The sequence below is a fragment of the Mesocricetus auratus genome, unplaced genomic scaffold (assembly GCF_017639785.1).
Source record: "Mesocricetus auratus isolate SY011 unplaced genomic scaffold, BCM_Maur_2.0 Super-Scaffold_100022, whole genome shotgun sequence".
In the NCBI taxonomy this organism is placed as follows: domain Eukaryota; kingdom Metazoa; phylum Chordata; class Mammalia; order Rodentia; family Cricetidae; genus Mesocricetus; species Mesocricetus auratus.
Window position 1 is genome coordinate 35,415,920 of NW_024429203.1, and position 16,388 is coordinate 35,432,307.

The 16,388-nt window shown below is 41.8% G+C and overlaps 1 protein-coding gene across 2 annotated transcripts in view; it reads left to right on the top strand.

The window, feature by feature from the left end:
* Ptpn9 (protein tyrosine phosphatase non-receptor type 9) overlaps nt 1-16,388 on the top strand; it is a 70,741-nt gene that overhangs the window by 38,283 nt on the left and 16,070 nt on the right. For both annotated transcript variants that reach the window (XM_005069579.4, XM_040729802.1), the window contains exons 5-8: nt 273-378; nt 5,795-5,905; nt 9,140-9,468; nt 15,316-15,409. In XM_005069579.4, coding sequence (XP_005069636.1) covers nt 273-378; nt 5,795-5,905; nt 9,140-9,468; nt 15,316-15,409 — 640 coding nt within the window. The remainder of the gene's footprint in view (nt 1-272; nt 379-5,794; nt 5,906-9,139; nt 9,469-15,315; nt 15,410-16,388) is intronic.

Here is a 16,388-nt window from a genome sequence, read left to right on the forward strand (position 1 = left end):
GACTGGCAAGCTGACTGAGTATTTCAAAGCACTTTCCCTACAAACCCAAGAACCTGACCTTAATCCCTGGAACATCTCACGGTGGAAGGAAAGGAGGGGGCCAGCTCTTGGAAGTTGTCTTCTGATCCTCACAGTTGCTGTGGCAGCCCCCCAAATGATGATAATGATAATTCTAATAACCTTAGCACGTGCCAATTAAAAGCATGTAAGGATCTTGCTTAACTTTGAATGGAACATTTGTATTGAATTAAACATTTGTTTAATAATTACAGCTTTGAAACTCAAAGGAATGGATTGGTGTTTATTTATGACATGTGTGGTTCTAATTATGCCAACTTCGAGCTAGATCTTGGCAAGAAAGTCCTAAACCTGCTGAAGGTAAGGTTATAGAGGGGAAATCATTTTGAGCCTCCTTTTTTCTTTTTATTCTTTGGGGAAATACTTAGGAAAAATATAAACTTCAGACATTATGTTCTATTTTGAGGATCACCTATATATTACAATTAATATCTGCTTCCTTAGAACAAAAAGTGGTCTTAAATTCTGTCTTGAAAAAAAAAAGAGTGACGTTGAAAGATTTGAGATGGCCTAGTGGCTCATACTAGTAATCCAAACACTTAGGAAGCCAAGGCAAGAGTAATGCCATGGATTTGAGCTAGCCTGAGCTTCAGCATTGGCTACAAAGTAAGACTCAGACCAGCCTGAGCTACATAAAGAGTGAGATCCTTACACACACACACACACACACACAAACCAAAATAACAACAATAAGAAAAAAAACCCAGCCGGGCGTTGGTGGCGCACGCCTTTAATCCCAGCACTCGGGAGGCAGAGGCAGGCGGATCTCTGTGAGTTCGAGGCCAGCCTGGTCTACAAAGTGAGTTCCAGGACAGTCTCCAGGACAAAGCTACAGAGAAACCCTGTCTCGAAAAACCAAAAAAAAAAACCCAAATAGAACACTAAAAAAGAAATAGTGAATATGAAAAGTCACAGGCAAATTCTTAGTTATAAAAGTGTCTCTTTTCCAGTTGCCTACCTATGGCAACTGTGAAAAATGCCATCTGGTTCATGACTTTCTAGACATGTATCGACTGAACTCAGGATGAAATGTGTTTTGCATTTTACTTTAGTGCATGTAAGTTCATTTGGTCTATTAATATTCATGTAAAATTATCACATAGGTAAGTGTGTATAAGTCCTATACACATAGCTTCATAGTTTCTTTTTTTTTCTTTTTTTGGTTTTTCGAGACAGGGTTTCTTTGTGGCTTTGGAGGCTGTCCTGGAACTTGCTCTGTAGACCAGGCTGGCCTCAAACTCACAGAGATCTGTGGCGCCAGCGCCACAAGCAACTCCAAGGTATCAGGGAAAGAGAGACAAGACGTCCATTTGTTTGTCCTAAGAGAATGCATGGGCTGCCTTTATTGCCAGGAGAGTGTGTGTGTGTCTTCATTGCAAGTGCTAAGAGGTCTTTCCCTTGTAGGAGGGAGGAGCTTTTTATACAAGTTTATAGCACAGTGGAAAAAAACCCAGGTAGAAGAGATTGTTGTTTTCCTCCTGCTGGATGTTGATGTCAGAGGGTCAAGGCCAGGGCAGTAAGCCAGGACTAGAAAACAGAAAGCACTTGGACTGGAAAACAAGTTGCACTTGTAGGCTGACCAGCAACTCACAGAGACCCCATGGGGCTGGGGCCCAACAGAGATCCGCCTGCCTCTGCCTCCCAAATGCTGGGATTAAAGACATGCGCCAACAACGCCCGGCACTTCATAGTTTCTTATCCCTAAATCTTAGACCTAGTGACTTGTAAATGTATGTGTACATATATGTGTTTGTGTGTATACAGGGGCACGTGTGTGCTTGTGTTTATGGAGGAGAAGAGACAACCTTAGGTGTCATCTTCAGGCATGTCATCCACTGTTTTGAGACAAAGTCTGTCATTCAATGTCTGTTAGGCTAGACTAGCTTTCTAACATGCCCCAGGGATCCTCCTGTTTTGGCTTCACCTCCTAGGATTACAAATGCAAGACACCATGATTAGCAATTTTGCACTAGTTCTAGAAAATGAATTCAAATCCTTGTGTTTGTGGGACAAGTACATTACCACTTTAGCTATCATCCCTAGCTATAAAGGTATTTTTACTCCTTGTATTGTAAAAGATACTGAGGTAGGGCTGAGCATGTAGTTCAGCTGGCAGCATCCAGAAGGCCTTCCATCAGGAGGTGGGAGCAGGAGGACTAGAAACTCAAGGCTACATAGCAAGTTCTGTGCCAGCAGAGGCTTTTTTTCCTATTGCTGTCACAAAGCACCATGGCCAAAGCATGTATAAAAGAAAACATATGTCTGGGCTTTGATGGTGCATGCCTTTAGTCCCAACACTCGGGAGGCAGAGGCAGGTGGATCTCTGTGAGTTCAAGACCAGTCTGGTCTACAAGAGCTGTTTCCAGGACAACCTCCAAAGTTACAGAGAAACCCTGTCTAAAAAATTAAAAGAAAAAGAAAGAAAGAAAGAAAGAAAGAAAGAAAGAAAGAAAGAGAAAGCATTTAATTGGGTTTCTGGTTTCAGAGGGTTAGAGTCCATGATGGTGGAGTAAAAGTATATCAGTAGTAACAGCTGAGAACTCTCATCTTGATCCATTAGCTGGAGGGAGAGCACACTGGGAGCTGTACCAGTGTTTTTAAACTTCAAAGCTTGCCCCCAGGAACTGACCTCTAACAAGGCTACACTTCCTAATCATTCCCAAAACAGTTCCACGAAAATGGGACCAAGTATTCAAATATATGAGCCTATGTGGGCCATTGTCATTCACACTACTAGAATGGGCTACATGAGAGAGACTATGTCTCAAACAACAGCCCCACCACACACGGACGGATGGACAGACACACACACACACACACACACACACAAAACTTCATTACAATGTATAACTATTCAGTATGACTAGGGAAGGTTGAATGACATAAAATAGATTGTACACACCAGCTATGGTAGCACGTGCTTGTAATCTTAGCACTCATGGTAGGAGGATCATGTGAGCAATATGACTATATAACCAGATCCTTTGTCTCAGAAAAAATATAAAAATAATCAAGTGAAATAACATAAATGTTCAGGAGCTGGGAGTGCAGCTCAGTTGAGAGTATGCACTTGGCATTTGTGAGGTGTGTTGTCTTGGGATTGTAATACTAATAGTTGGGAAGCTAAGGCAGAAAGACTGCCAAAAGTTTAGGGTCAGATTGGGCTAAATATGAGTACCAGCCCACCCCAACCCAGGCTGGCTATAGACAAGACCCTGTCCTCAACTAAGGTAAAATAACAAAACAAAAAATGTATCTGGACCAGGTTGTCCAAATGTGGGAGAAAAGCAGAGGCAGGTGGATCTCTGTGAGTTCAAGGTCAGCCTAGACTATATCCAAGTCAGTCAGGACAGTGTAGTGAGACCCTTTCTGGGGGTGGTGGGGCAGGGAAGGCATTGTGTTTCTAAGATAGCTTTTCAGAAATTGAATTGCCTAAGGGTATATGTACATTTTAAAGAATATATAACAGGGAGCTGGAGAGATGGCTCAGGTGTTACAAGCACTGGCTGTTCATTCCCCAGCACCCACAAGGCAGCTCACAACTGTCTGTAGCTCCAGTTCCAGTTCCAGGGGATCAAACATCCTTGTACCAATTCACATAACATAATTTAAAAAAAATTAAAAAGGCTATGTAATGGAAGAAGCCTCCTGAAGACACCATCAATGAACAGGTCTTCCAATACTTCATGAGGTAGCTTCTTTTTTTTGTTTGGTCTTATCATTAGGCAGGGTCCCTACATAGTATAGGCACTTGTGTAGCCCAGGATTCCCAAGTGCTGGTACAGGACAGTTATTTCAGTGGACTATGCCTGGGTCTCTTATCTTTTTGCCCTGATAAAGATGATGTAGTGTAATGGTTTCTGTTATCCATCATTTTATTGAAATCAATGTATTTCTCCAAATTGATTGGGCAGTTAAAGTGGCTTTGGGTATATAGATCCTGAAATAAATTCTTGTCTGGGGAAGGGATAAAAAGTTTTTAATTCAGAATGAAGAAGTCTTTGGAGAACTTTGTTGTGGATGTTGTGTAGTCTTTGCAGGAAGTGTTGGTAAAGTCCTCAAATTTAGTAGACCCAGGGCAGAGGCAGGAGGCCCTCTGTGAGTTTAAAGCCAGTCTTCAGCAAAAGCTCCAGGACAACTGGGGCTACATGGAGAAACCCTATCTCAAACAAACAAACAAACAAACAAACAAACAAACAAACAAACACTAACTGGAAAGACAGAGAGTCACAATGGAAGAAAAATTAGGGTAAGAGATTTTTAAAGCTACAGTTGCCCTTTTTTTTTAGCCAGTTACTGGGAACTATTTATTTATTTTGGGTGTGTGCATTCATGTGTGTATATGTGAAGGCCAGGGATCAACCCTAGGTGCCATTCTTAGGACTGTGTTGTTTTTTGAGATTGGGTCTTTCCTAGGGACTTGGGGCCCACTGATTATTAGGCTAGGATGCTGGCAGTGAGCCCGGGATCCATCTGCGTCTGATTTGTGCTGGTATTACAGGCCTTGGGTGTTTTTTTTGTTTGTTTGTTTGTTTTTGTTTTGTTTTGTTTGTTTTTCTCTTGGTTTTTTGAGACAGGGTTTCTCTGTGTAATAACCCTGACTGTCCTGGAACTAGCTTTGTAGACCAGGCTGGTCTCGAAATCACAGATTCCTCTGCCTCTGCCTCCCAAGTGCTGGGATTAAAGGCAGGCATCACCACTACCGCCTGGCTCACATGCCTGGTTTTTTATGTGTGTACTGGAGATTGAATTCAGGTCCTCCATACTAGTATGGTATGTCCTTTACTGACTGAGCCATCCCTCCAGCTTCCTGATTTCTTGTTACATGGGCTGTAATGTTAAAAAGTGAAATGAAACCAAACATTATGGCTTAACAATGATGTGCCATCTTTATGTCTTGTGTACACAGGATTATCTTGTTTTTCCCTCTAAGAATAGTTTAGACTATTCCTTTTCTGAGACCTCATTTGTACTTGTATACACTAGATCTCATTATTTATTTATTTATCTATCTATTTATTTTGTGGTTTGGGTATCAAACCTAGGACATGTGCATGCCAAGCATACACTGTCACTGAGATATACCTGCAACCTAAATTGTATATGTTAGTTTAACAAATAAACAAGTGGAGAAAAGATTAAAAATAGAAATTTTATATATATATATATATACACACATAGATATTGAACTGAATGAAGATTATAAGCAAAATGTTTATTTTATCTTCAGTTTATTAAAATCTAAGTTTTAATAAGCCACATTTTTGTAGGATGCATTTGTATGTGCTATTGTGTGGTATGCATAGTGTAAACAGAAAAGCAGAAAAGTCAGGGCTTTGAGTTGGCTCAGTGGGTAAAGGGACTCGCTGTGAAAGCCTGGTGACTTGTGTTCCATACGCAGAATCCATACAAAGGTGAAAGCTGGAAACTAATCTCCATATGGACACTGGCATTTGTGCACCCACTCACCAATAATACAAAAATAAAGGAATAATTTTTGATGCATGAAGTGTATAGGTAACATGAATGTAACATTTTAAAGGTAGATCAGCTTCTAATTTTTTTGTTACTTTTAATCACTTTCAACCTACTTATTTGTCTAAATTAAGCTATCAGGCTCCTCTGTTGACTATGAATGAGGAAGAGTGAAAAGAAGCCATACTTTGGGCCCTGGAAGTATTGTTGGGTTTTAACTCCTCATACATTTTCTCCACAGGGAGCATTTCCGGCTCGCTTGAAGAAGGTGCTGATTGTAGGAGCACCCATATGGTTCCGAGTGCCCTATTCTATCATCAGCCTGCTCTTGAAGGACAAAGTCCGGGAGAGGGTAAGGCAAGCCAGCCATTTATTTATTTATTTATTTATTTATTTATTTATTTATTTATTTTGGTTTTCGAGATAGGGTTTCTCTGTGGCTTTGGAGGCTATCCTGGAACTCGCTCTTGTAGACCAGGCTGGTCTTGAACTCACAGCCCTTTCTTATTGGTGGTAGATAAATACATTCTAGTCTCCGCTGGTGAACTCTAGCCAGTTAGTCTTCTGTCTTCAAAGAATCCTGGCTTATCTCCCAGAATGTTTTCTTCTCTTTTTATATTTACTCACATTTTCCATTTAGTCATTAGCTTGGGACAGAATACCTCCTTGACTGTCCACAAACTTGTTGTGGGTAACAAAACGCCAGCTGATTCTTTCTTCACAACACTTTGAGTAAAACAATATTGAACCAATGTATTCCAGAAGTGTTTTATTTTTATTTATTTTAGTAATTCATTCAACTTTATTTTATGTACATTGGTGTGAAGGTATCAGATCCCCTGGAACTGTGAGCTCCAGATGGCTGTAAGCTACCATGTGGGTGCTGGTAATTGAACCTGGATCCTCTGGAAGAGTAGCCAGTATCCCCAACCACTGAGCCATCTCTCCAGCCTCCTGAGAAGTTTGTGGTTTTTTTTTTGTTTGTTTGTTTGTTTTTTGTTTTTTTGCTTTTAAGAGACAGGTGTTCTCTGTGAAACAATCCTGCCTGTCTCTCTATAGACCTGGTTGACCTAGGACTCACAGAGATTGCCTCTGCCTCTGCCTCTCTGCCTCTGCCTCTGCCTCTCTGCCTCTCTCTCCTCTGCCTCTCTCTCCTCTGCCTCTCTCTCCTCTGCCTTTCTCTCTCCTCTGCCTCTCTCTCTCCTCTGCCTCTCTCCTCTGCCTCTCTGCCTCTCTCTCCTCTGCCTCTCTCTCCTCTGCCTCTCTCTCTCCTCTGCCTCTTTGCCTCTCTGCCTCTGCCTCTGCCTCTGCCTCCTGAGTGCTGGGATTAAAGGTATGTGCTACCACTGACTAGCCCCCCAGAAGTATTTTGAGGATTCTATGATTTCCAAAGTCAATTTAGTGCTGTGTAAGGCACTGTTAATGTTTAATAGTATTTAAAGGTTGGGGGTGTAACTCAGTGTCAGAGTGCATTCAGAGCATGCCTAAGGGACTGGATATAGTTCCCAACACCCTAAACCCAATTAAGACCAAAACCCAGCATTTAATATAATTATGCTATCTGAGCTGGTATTGGGATTTATCTGGGGCTGATCATGTAGCTTAATGGTAGAATATTTGCCTAGCTTATAAAAGGCCCTTAGAGTCTGTCTCCAGGAGAGAGGGGGGGGGAGGGAGGGAGGGAGGGAGGGAGGGAGGGAGGAGAGAGAGAGAGAGAGAGAGAGAGAGAGAGAGAGAGAGAGAGAGAGAGAGAGAGAGAGGGAGGGAGAGAGAGAGGGAGGGAGGGAGGGAGAGGGAGGGAGGGAGGGAGGGAGAGAGGGAGAGAGGGAGAGAGGTAGGGGCAGGGAGGGAGGGAGGGAGGAGAACGATTGGAGAGAGACAGACAGGTTTATTTACTGGAAAGTACTATTAAGTCCCTGTGTGGGAGGACACTTTTTCACTCTCTCTCTTTTTAAATTTATTATTATTATTATTATTATTCGAGACGGGGTTTCATTCTTTTTTTTTTTTTTTTTTTTTTTTGGTTTTACGAGACAGGGTTTCTCTGTTTTGGAGGCTGTCCGTCCAGCCTGGCCTCGAACTCGCAGGGATCCGCCTGCCTCTGCCTCCTGAGTGCTGGGATTAAAGGCGTGCGCCACCAACGCCCGGCCTGGGGTTTCATTCTGTACCCGAGGCTGGCCTATAGCTACTCACTATGTTGTAGCAGGCATCACATTCTTGGCAGTCTTCCTGTCTCAGCTGTGAAGTACTGGGATTGTAAGAGTCTACCACCATGCAAATCTCTGGGTATTGTTTTTTTCTCTTTTGGTTTTTTGAGACAGGGTTTCTCTGTAGCTTTGGAGGTTGTCCTGGAACTCGCTCTGTAGACCAGGCTGGCCTCAAACTCACAGAGATCCACCTGCCTCTGCCTCCCGAGTGCTGGGATTAAAGATATGCGCCACCAATGCCCAGCTTGTTTTTTTCTTATTGCTTCCATTTTTAATTTTAATTTATTTTTTTAAAGATTTATTTATTATGTATACAGTGTTCTGTGTGCATGTATGCCTGCAAGCCAGAAGGCTCCAGATCTCATTACCTTGTGGTTGCTGAGAATTGAACTCAGCACCTTTGGAAGAGCAGGCAGTGCTCTTAACTGCTGAGCCATCTCTCCAGCCTTGCTTCCATTTTTTTTTAAGATTTATTTATTTATTACATATACAGTGTTCTGCCTACATACCAGAAGAGGGCACCAGATTGAATTGTAGATGCTTGTGAGCCACCATGTGGTTGCTGGAAATTGAACTCAGGACCTCAGGAAGAGCAGTCAGTGCTCTTAACCTCTGAGCCATCTCTCCATTCCCCCCTTGCTTCCAGTTTTAAAATGTCCAAAATTACTGTTATTATTTTTCCCCCTAGACAGGGTTTCTCTATGTAGCGTTGGCTGTCTTGGAATTTGTTTTGTAGACTAGTCTGGCCTTGAACTCATAGAGATCTGCCTGTCTCTGCCTCCTAAATTCTGGGATTAAAGGTGTAAGTCACTACTGTGCGGCTAAGATTGGTTCTTATTTTTCAATTTTACCTGTATGGGTGTTTTGCCCACATGTGTGTCTTTGTATCATGCGTGTGTATGGTGTCATCAGAAGGCAGAAGAGGGCATTGGATGCCTTGGGACTGGAGTTAAGGCATGTGGATGCTGGGAATTGAACTGCATCTTAACTACTTAACATCTCTCCAGCTCTTAGGAGCTGGTTCTTTAAGAGGTAGAGGAGGAAAGGGACAGCTGGAATGGTGCCTTAATGGTTAAGAGCATGGTGCTGAAAGCCTGGTTGACAGTGTGAAGCCTCTGTTCACTGTCCCTTCATTACAGAAGAGAGATAGGGTGGACTCTAATCCTAGAGTGAAGTTGAGATACATTCTGGGGGTTCAAACTTAACTATCCCAGAAATTCATAGGGTTTTAAATCCAAAGTAGATAAAATTCACTCTGTTTCTTTTCAAATAGACATCTGATTTTTCAAGGCTAACATAGCACATTTGTTTTTTATCTTGTCTGTATGCTTTCTGACCTATGGCCCCAGTATTCAGTGTAGCTCTTTGTGTCTTTACAGATTCAGATATTAAAGACATCTGAAGTTACCCAGCACCTGCCTAGGGAGTGCCTTCCAGAAAATCTGGGTGGGTACGTCAAAATTGACCTCGCCACTTGGAATTTCCAGTTCCTGCCCCAAGTGAATGGCCACCCAGATCCCTTCGATGAGATCATCCTGTTTTCCCTACCTCCTGCCTTAGACTGGGACTCAGTACATGTTCCAGGTCCCCATGCTATGACTATCCAAGAGTTGGTAGACTATGTTAATACCAGGCAAAAGCGGGGCATATATGAGGAGTATGAAGACATCCGTCGTGAGAACCCTGTTGGCACTTTCCACTGTTCCATGTAAGTAGGAGAGGTTTGGGTCAACAATCAGTTAACAAGGTGCTTCTGGCAAGTGATGATTGCAGCTGCTTTAATACTTCAGTTCCTTTATAGAGGATTTCCCTGGTGTTAAGAGGCTTCACGGGAAGGCCAAACATGGTAGTGCGTGCCTTTAATCATAGTATTTGGAAGACAGATGAAAATGAAGCCAAGTTTATTTTTTAAATGGTGTGTATGTGTTGGGGGGAAGGGATGCCTGTATGTGTGTGTGTAAGTGTATAACACATGCAGGTGATGGGAGGCCAGAAGAGGGCACTGGGTCCCTGGAATTGCAGTTATAGTGAGGAGCCAACCAACTCGGGTGCTGGAACATGAATCTGTGAGCTGGTCTATACAGTGAACTCCAGGCTGGCTAGGTTAACTTTTTTTTTTTTTTTAATTTTTCGAGACAGGGTTTCTCTGTGTTGTTTTGAAGGCTGTCCTGGAACTCGCTCTGTAGACCAGGCTCTGTAGATCACAGAGATCGCCTGCCTCTGCCTCCCGAGTGCTGGGATTAAAGGCGTGCGCCACCAACGCCCGGCTAGGTTAACATTTAAAACAAACAAATAAAAAGCTTCATGGGGAGATGGTTGGTTAAGTGGGTAACCATTTTTTATGTGTGTATTTGTGTATAGCTGTATCTGTATATCTGTGAAGGTCAAAATTTGATATTGGGTGTTTTCCTCATTTATTTACTTTAAATAATCTAGTTGTTTTGTTTTTGTTTTGAGACAAGACCCTAGTATGTAGCCTTGGCTGGCCTGGAATTAACCAAAACAGGGTGGCCAAACAGAGATCCCTCTACCTCTGCCTGGGATTAAAGGTGTGAACCACCATACCTATATAGTCTTACCATGTTTTAATTTTTTAAATTATTGTATTTATGTGATGAGCATTTTGCTTGTATGTGTTTGTATACCTCATGCATGAAGTGCTCACAGAAGCAAGTAGAGGGCATTGGATCCCCTGGGACTGGAGTTATAGACAAATGTGAGCCATCATGAGAGTGCTGTTTGAACCTGGGTTCTCTGGAAAAGCAACTAGTGCTATTAACTGCTGAACCATCTCATCAGACCTCTTACAATGGTAATTGGCTGTTTTCTCCTACTAGTGAGCTCTGTTTGTTGAAAATTAACCCTGCTGTTTCAGTGAGCTCTTGGCTTAAATTCCAAGTTAGTTAGAAGTCCCTTCTGTGAATGACATTTTTTTTCCTTCTCTATACCTTAGTTTTTTTGTGCATAATATGTGGCTGTTGGATGTTTACCTTCCCTGAAATGTTTTAGGAATTCACAATTCCCCTCAGAATTCTTGTTCAGTTTAGTCATAGTCTGTGTATAAAATGCCAAAGATAGAGGGAAAATAATGTGTTAGTGAACCGAGGAGAAAGCATTGAGAAAGAAGCCAGTAAGTAGAGTAAGAATACTAAAGAATAGTGGGGTGGTCAGCAGGTAAAGTTGTTTGCAGTCAAGCCTGATGACCTGAGTTTGATTCCTGAGACCCACATGGTAGAAGGAGAAAACTGACTTCTGTAAGTTGTCCTCTGACTTTCACACATGCACACGATGCACTGTGGCATATGTGTAACCCCTCTCTTTCTTTTCCCACCCTACAATAGCATCAATACTAGATAAAATAAATGTAAAAGAAAGAAAAAGCGAAGCTGGGCTGTAGTTTCATGGTTGAGCTCTCTCTGGAATTGGTGAGGCCCTGGGTTTGAGTCTCAGCACTGTTTAGAAGTAAGAGGAAACCAAGGGAAAGCAGGGTGTGTATTAAGAGGGGGAAACACTATTTTCTCTAACAACTTCTTTTTCTTTCTATGTGCTGAAGATCTTTGTTTATACAGTTTTCCCCCCTACGTGTCCTTGAACATACTGTATATCTCAAGCTAGCCTAAAATGGTGATGCTCCTGTCCAATCTCCCAAGTGCTGAATCTCTCTTAAAAACTACCATGCATGACTTTCCCCATAGCCACTGCATCCACCCTTCTCATTCTTAGCCCAGGCTGCCCTAAGACTTGTTCTGTAGCTAAGGATGACCCTGAACTTCTGATATTCCTGCCTCTACTTCCTGTATGCTGGGATAAGGTGTGCACCACTGTCTTCAGTTTCCTCTTTAGGAATCAAGGAAATAGCTTGGGAGCAGAGAAGAGTAATATACTTTGGGGGAATTTAAGATTTTGATAGAGGGTGGGCGGTGATGGGTCACATCTTTGATCTCAGCACTCAGGAGGCAGAGGCAGGTGCATCTCTCTGAGTTCAAGTCCAGCCTTGCCTACAGTGAGAGTTCCAAGACAGCCAGGGCTAAACAGAGAAACCCTGTCTCCAAAAACAAAAAACAAACAAAAAAAAAATTGATGTAGGTGCCCCTGCGTTTCTTGTTGCTGCAAGTAATTGCCTTGAAAGAGTAGGTTTTGGTTGTCTGCTCTTACCATTCAAACCAGCTGCTATTTTAGAATCTAGTTTGATGAGAGAACTTCACAGTGTTGCCTTTTTATTGAACTGTGGAGCCCTTGCTTTAAGATCTAGAACCCATAAACCTTATTAGCTCATGACCTTCCCCTTTTCAACCAGGTTCTAGTAAAACTACCTACACAGAGCAAACTGTATCTTTCTTGGAATTCTGGATTGTGAAGTAAATACCAGAGTATTCATAGTTGCTCAAAGCTTCCATAGTATTTTTTAATTAAAAGTATTTTCAATTTTAAAAAATTTTAATTAAAATACTTAATTTTTAGTTTTAAAACTAATTTTATTTAAGACAGTGTGGTTATTTGCCTGAGAAATGTCCTCCATACGCTTGTTTTTGAAGACTTAGCCCCCAGTTTGTGGAACTGTTTGGGAAGGATTAGGGAGCATGGCCTTGTTTGAGGATGTGTGTCACTGGGGATGAGCTTTGAGGTCTCAGAAGACTTTTGCCATTGCTAGTGTGTCTTTTTGCCTCTACTTGTCATTTGACATGTGAGCTCTCAGCTATTTCTACCACATGCCTTTGTTCCATCATCATTGACTCTAACCCTCTGAAAGTATAAACCCAATTAATTAAACTAGGACCTTTATAAGTTGTCTTGATTATAATTTTTTATCATAGTAATAGAAAAGACACTAAGACAGACAGGGTCACTTTACTTTACTTGCTGTCTTGGAATTCACTATGTAGAATAAGCTGGTCTTGAATCCGTAAAGATCTACCTTCCTCTGCTTCCTGAGTGCTGGGATTAAAGTTGTGCACCACCATGCCCAGTTTCTGAAAGAATTTTGGAAGAGGGAAAATAATGTGTTAGTAACTGAGAAGAGGCAATTCTCTCCCTTTGTGTGTGTGTGTGTGTGTAAATGAATTAGCAATTAAAAGCATGCTACTCTTACAGAGGATCACTGTTCAGTTCCTAGAACCCATATTGGTCAGTTCACATACAATAGCCCATAATTCCAGCTCCAGGGGTTCCAGTACTCCTTTCTGGTATGGGCAAGCAAGCACCCATACATATATGGCATATAATCACACAGACACATACACATAAAATAAAAATAAATCCTTTGGGGCAAGAGAGATGTCTCAGCAGTTAAAAGGAGTTGTGTAATGGGTGTGGGTTCACTCTGGTCCATGGAAGAAGACAAAGAGCACTCTAAGGACAATTTTAACCTTTCCAGCTATAGGGGTACACAGACTGGGCTAAGACACCCTCCCTTAGCCAAGGGCTCTTTTATTGTTTTCCATTTTACACTTTTAGCAAGTCAGTTTCCCATATCTAAAACCCCTTATCTAAGCAGCCTAAAGGGACAATACCAAATGCAAATTCTTTTTTTTTATTTTATTTATGTATTTTTTTTTGGCATGAGTGCTGTGCATGCATGTATACCTTTATGCCAGAAGAAGGCATCGAGTCCCATTATAGATGGTTGTGAGCCACCATGTGGTTCCTGGAGGACAGCCAGTGCTCTTAACTTCTGAGCCATGTTTTCAGGGTTCCAAATGCAAATTCTTCTTTTTTTTTTTTAAAGATTTTTTAAATTTATTTTTTGTTTGTTTTTTTAGACAAGGTTTTTCTGTGACTTTGGAGGCTGTCCTAGAACTCTCTTTGAAGACCAGGCTGGCCTCGAACTCACAGATATCGGCCTGCCTCTGCCTCCCGAGTGCTGGGATTAAAGGTGTGAGCCACCACTGCCTGGCCAAGATATTTTTTTTATTATGTACATATGGGTATTTTTGCCTGTGTATATGTCTTTGTGCCATGTGTGTGCAGTGCCCTTGGTGGTCAGAAGAGGGCAGTGGATCCCCAAGGAATGGAGTTAGAGACAGTGCTGGCAGTTAAGTGGGTGCCAGGAATCCAGTCTATGTCCTCTGGAAGGGTAGCCAGTGCTCTCAACTACTGAGCCATCTCCCCAGCTCCCTTACTGTCCTTTAATTAGTATGCCTGACATTTATTTTTAAAGATATATTATTTAATGTTCATTGGGTTTTTTTTTTTTTTTTTTTTTTTTGCCTGCATGTTTATCTGTACGAGGGTGTCAGATCCCTTGGAACTGGAGTTATAGCCAGTTGTGAGCTGCCATATGGGTGTTGGGAGTTGAACCTGTGTCCTTTGAATGAGCAGCCAGTGCTCTCAACCTGTGAGCCATCTCTCCAGCTCCTTGAATACCTGGCTTTTTACTTATAAGTATATATGGGAATGTGCATGTATGTTATGTATACAGGTACCTGCAGAAATCAGAGGGATATTAGATCCCTAGATCTTGACTCATAGGTGGTTCTAAGTGTTCTTAACTGCCAAGCTATCTTTCTAGCCCCAAAGAGGAGTTTTTAAGATGTAGAAAAGAACCAGGTATAGTGGTTTAAAATGTCATCCCAATACTTGGGAGTCTGCAGGAGAGTTGCCAAGAGTTTGCTGCCAACCCTGGCTATAGTGTGAGAGCCTATCTCAAAACAAAACAAAAAACCAAACACTAATAAAGCAGCCATTGAGATGGTTCTGTGGATAATCACACTTACTGCTAAGCCTAAGGACCTGAGTTTAATCCTTGGAACTTACTTAATGGAAGGAGAGAACTGAGTTCTGCAATTTCTGTCTCTCTGACTTCTACAAGTACCCCCTCCCCCATATACATACCAAGTAAATACAAATTTGAAGGAAAAAATATATGTAAGTACAAACTATAAAAACCTCCAGTTCCTATGATCAAATCTGATACTGTTCTGTCATATTTATCTTTTTGTTATTACATAGAAGAATTCATTATGAAGCTGAAATCACTTCCAGTCTTCACCCTGAGTTCTTTCTTCTTCTTACAAGCAGCTACACCTTGTATAAACATGGTGTGTTTCTAGTCATTTTAATGATACCATTATATATACGTGTGTGTCCAGTAATATAGAATACTTTATTCTTTTGAGTCAGGGTCTTGTGTAACCCTGGCTGGTCTCAAACTCTGTATGAAGTAAATTTGACATTGAACTTCTGATCCTTCTGGCTCTACCACCTGAGTGCTGACCTTATGGGTATGTAGTGCTAACATCCAGCTTATGCAATGACTGAAGATCCAACCAGTGTTTTGTGCATGGTAAGCAAGCGATTCCAACTGAGCCCTCCAACAATATAGGCTATTATTGTATGTGGATGGTCTTGGTAAGTTTATATCATCTAAATAATGTTTTTTAGAGCCAAATAGTACAAAGCAAAAAGCAATGAGAGTTGAGGATATACAAACACTCTTTTACAGAAGGAGTCTTGTGTAGACCTGGCTGTCTTGACATTCTCCATGTACCTAAGAATGACCTTGAACTCCTGATCCTCACACTTTTCCTTATTTTAACTTGCCTCTTATTTTCTTCAGGTCTCCTGGAAACCTGGAGAAAAACCGATATGGAGATGTCCCCTGCCTGGACCAAACAAGAGTGAAACTGACAAAACGAAGTGGCCATACTCAGGTAGACAGATAGATGCCATTGTTTTCTCAGCACCCTAGGAAATTAAGGCTCTTCCAAAGATAAAACTTAGTACTTAGCTGTAGGTACATGGCACGGACTCCATAGCCAGAGAGATGAGTTCTGATTCTGATTTTTGTGATGTAGTAGTGACCGGGGACGGTCTTTAAATGTCTGTGTTACCATACTAAAGAGAAGAAATAAAATTTTGTGAATGCTGGCACTCTGGTATATTATGCGTCCCCCTCCCCCTCCTCTTTCTCTTTTAAGGCAGGATCTTACTATATAGCTCTGTCTGTCTTGGAACTTGTTATATAGACCACGTTGGCCTTTAACTTTCAAAAATTGACCTGTCTCAGCCTCCCGACATTAAAGGTGTTTGCCATCAGCCAGGGGCGGTTGGCGCATGCCTTTAATGACAGCACTTTGGAGGCAGAGGCAGGCAGATCCTTGTGAGTTCTAAGACAGCCAGGGCTATGTAGAGAGAACCTGTCTGAGAAGAAAAAAAAAAGAGGTGTATACCATCATGCTGTTATTTAAAGTTTGTGTATGTCTACATGGGTACATGTGTGACAGTGCCTATGAGGAAGTCAGAGGACAGCTTTTGAGAGTTGGTTCTCTGGGTTGAATTCCTCCTTAGGCCTTGTGGCAACTGCAGTTACCTGATACGCTATCTCGATAGCCCAGTTACAGACTTTTGGTTTTGTTTCTTTGAGTCAGTGTCTTACTTAGCTTTCTCTGGCCTGGAACTTGCTTTGTAGACCAGGCTGGTCTTGAATGTGCAGAGGTGTGTTTGCTCTGCCTCTTCAGAGTGCTGGGATTAAAGGCATGTGCCACCATGTGTGGCTAAATCTTTTTTTTTTTTTGAATATTTATTTAGTTATGTATGTGTGTGCACATGAAGGAGTTATTTTTTTCCGCACTGGGTGGGTTCTGGGGATCAAACTCAGGTGATCATATCTGGTGTTAAGGTCTTTGCTAC